Source organism: Raphanus sativus, unplaced genomic scaffold (genome assembly GCF_000801105.2).
Source record: "Raphanus sativus cultivar WK10039 unplaced genomic scaffold, ASM80110v3 Scaffold6074, whole genome shotgun sequence".
In the NCBI taxonomy this organism is placed as follows: domain Eukaryota; kingdom Viridiplantae; phylum Streptophyta; class Magnoliopsida; order Brassicales; family Brassicaceae; genus Raphanus; species Raphanus sativus.
Window position 1 is genome coordinate 1 of NW_026621366.1, and position 1886 is coordinate 1886.

The following is a 1886-nucleotide window of genomic DNA, read 5'->3' on the forward strand; positions in this document are numbered from 1 at the left end:
TAAGCCCAAAGGAGTGAGATCCCAGAGCAACAAATGGTTGTCTGTGCCACCTGTAACCAGTCTGCATTTTCTTCGAAGCAGAGCTGATGCTAAAGCTTGAGCGTTTTTCTTCATCTGTTGTACGTAAGCTTTGTACTCTGGAGTAGCCACTTGTTTCAAGGCAATGGCGAGAGCTGCGATATGGTTGTTGTGAGGACCTCCTTGTAGCGAGGGAAAAACAGCAAAGTTGATCTTCTCCTCTAAATCATAGTGCGTGGAACTGTCGCAATGACTAGCGTGATGGCCTTGCTTTCTTATCTTTGGTCCTCTCCTGTAGAAGATGATACCTCCTCTGGGACCACGTAGACCTTTGTGGGTAGTGGAGGTAACTATGTCGCAGTGATCAAATGGATTAGAACATTCCTGTTGATGACAAACAAAACAAACAAAAGTGAGAAATAAATTGCACTGGATTAGTTTCAAACGATATCCTTTACGTATATTGCCCGACACACCAACATGCAGTTATCTATCTTATTAAAACAGAAACATTATGTTGGACCTAACATTTATTTTGTAAGTTTTAAAATTAAATACACCTTTATACTTTATAGTTGAACCTACATTAAATCACTAATGTTTCTTTCTTTATACTACTATCCATGTTTCCAAACAATATACTTATTTCTTTATACTACTATCAATGTTTCCAAACAATATGTTTTTATACTACTATTAATGTTTCCAAACAATACAATAATTAATCTTATTTATTTTATATCTATCATTTTCTCTTTAATCTTACAATTTAAGTCCAATTAGATTACATATCGGTCATCCATTAGTTCAATCGGTTAGTCTCGGGTTTTACTGATTTTTTTAATATGAATATTTTAGAAACCTAAATTGAATTGTCAGATCTCCGGATTAACCGGTATAGTCACAATCGGGTTGAATTTAAAAACACTGATTTAAATGCAAAAATATTTTAAATACACACTCTTTATAAATTACCAAAATATTTGTTAAGTTATTAGTAAAAAAATTCATCGTAAAATATTCCGCGCTTCCAAAGCGCGGGTCAAAATCTAGTTATTTCCTTAAATTTAAACTTTTTATTGTACGAAGCTTTTAACTACCAATTTTTTTTTTTTAATTATACAGAAGTATTCTGGCCTCACACCGAAGTGGTCCAGACTAGTCACGTGTTGCCACATGTCGGTCCTCTGTCCCTGGCGATGCCGAAATGTTAATTCTCCAGTGGCCGGGATTCGAACCCAGGTGACGGAACATTTAACTACCAATTTTATTGTACGAAGCTTTTAATCTAAAGCATTTGAACCACAAAGTTTACTTAGTCTTACGATTCAAGTGCAAGACGATCAAATGTAGAAACCTAAGAGCTAATCAACAAATAAACAAAAGAAAGTAGAAGAAGATTCATCAAACCTTAGTGGCGACAAGACCGCTAATATGAGCCATATCACACATCAAAACCGCACCACACTTGTCAGCAATCTGTCTAACCCTTGGAAAATCCCAGTCCCTAGGGTAGGAGCTGCCTCCACAAATAAGAATCTTGGGGCGGTAATCAAGAGCCTTATCCTCAAGCTTATCGTAATCAATAAACCCAGTTTGGGGGTTCACTTTATAAGGAAAGCTCTCAAAGAAGATTGACGTAGCGGAGATCTTCTTCCCACCAGGAGTACAATAGCCGTGACTCATGTGTCCACCGGAAGGAGAATCGAGCCCCATGATCCGCTCACCGGGAAGCAAAAGAGCGGTGTAGACGGCGAAATTGGCAGAGGTACAAGAATAGGGCTGAACATTAACACCCCATTTATCAGATTCAAGACCAAAGGCGTTAAGAGCTCTTGAGATACAGAGATTCTCAATCTGGTCGATGT

The 1886-nt window shown here is 37.8% G+C and overlaps 1 protein-coding gene across 1 annotated transcript; it reads right to left on the minus strand.

The window, feature by feature from the left end:
* Positions 1 to 6: 6 nt before the first annotated feature.
* Positions 7 to 1886, minus strand: LOC130507820 (serine hydroxymethyltransferase 7-like; the record flags this gene model as incomplete). The annotated part of the gene is given in 2 exon segments (XM_057002461.1): positions 7 to 402; positions 1429 to 1886. Coding segments are annotated over 2 exon segments (854 nt in total), but the record flags the coding sequence as incomplete, so codon positions are not given.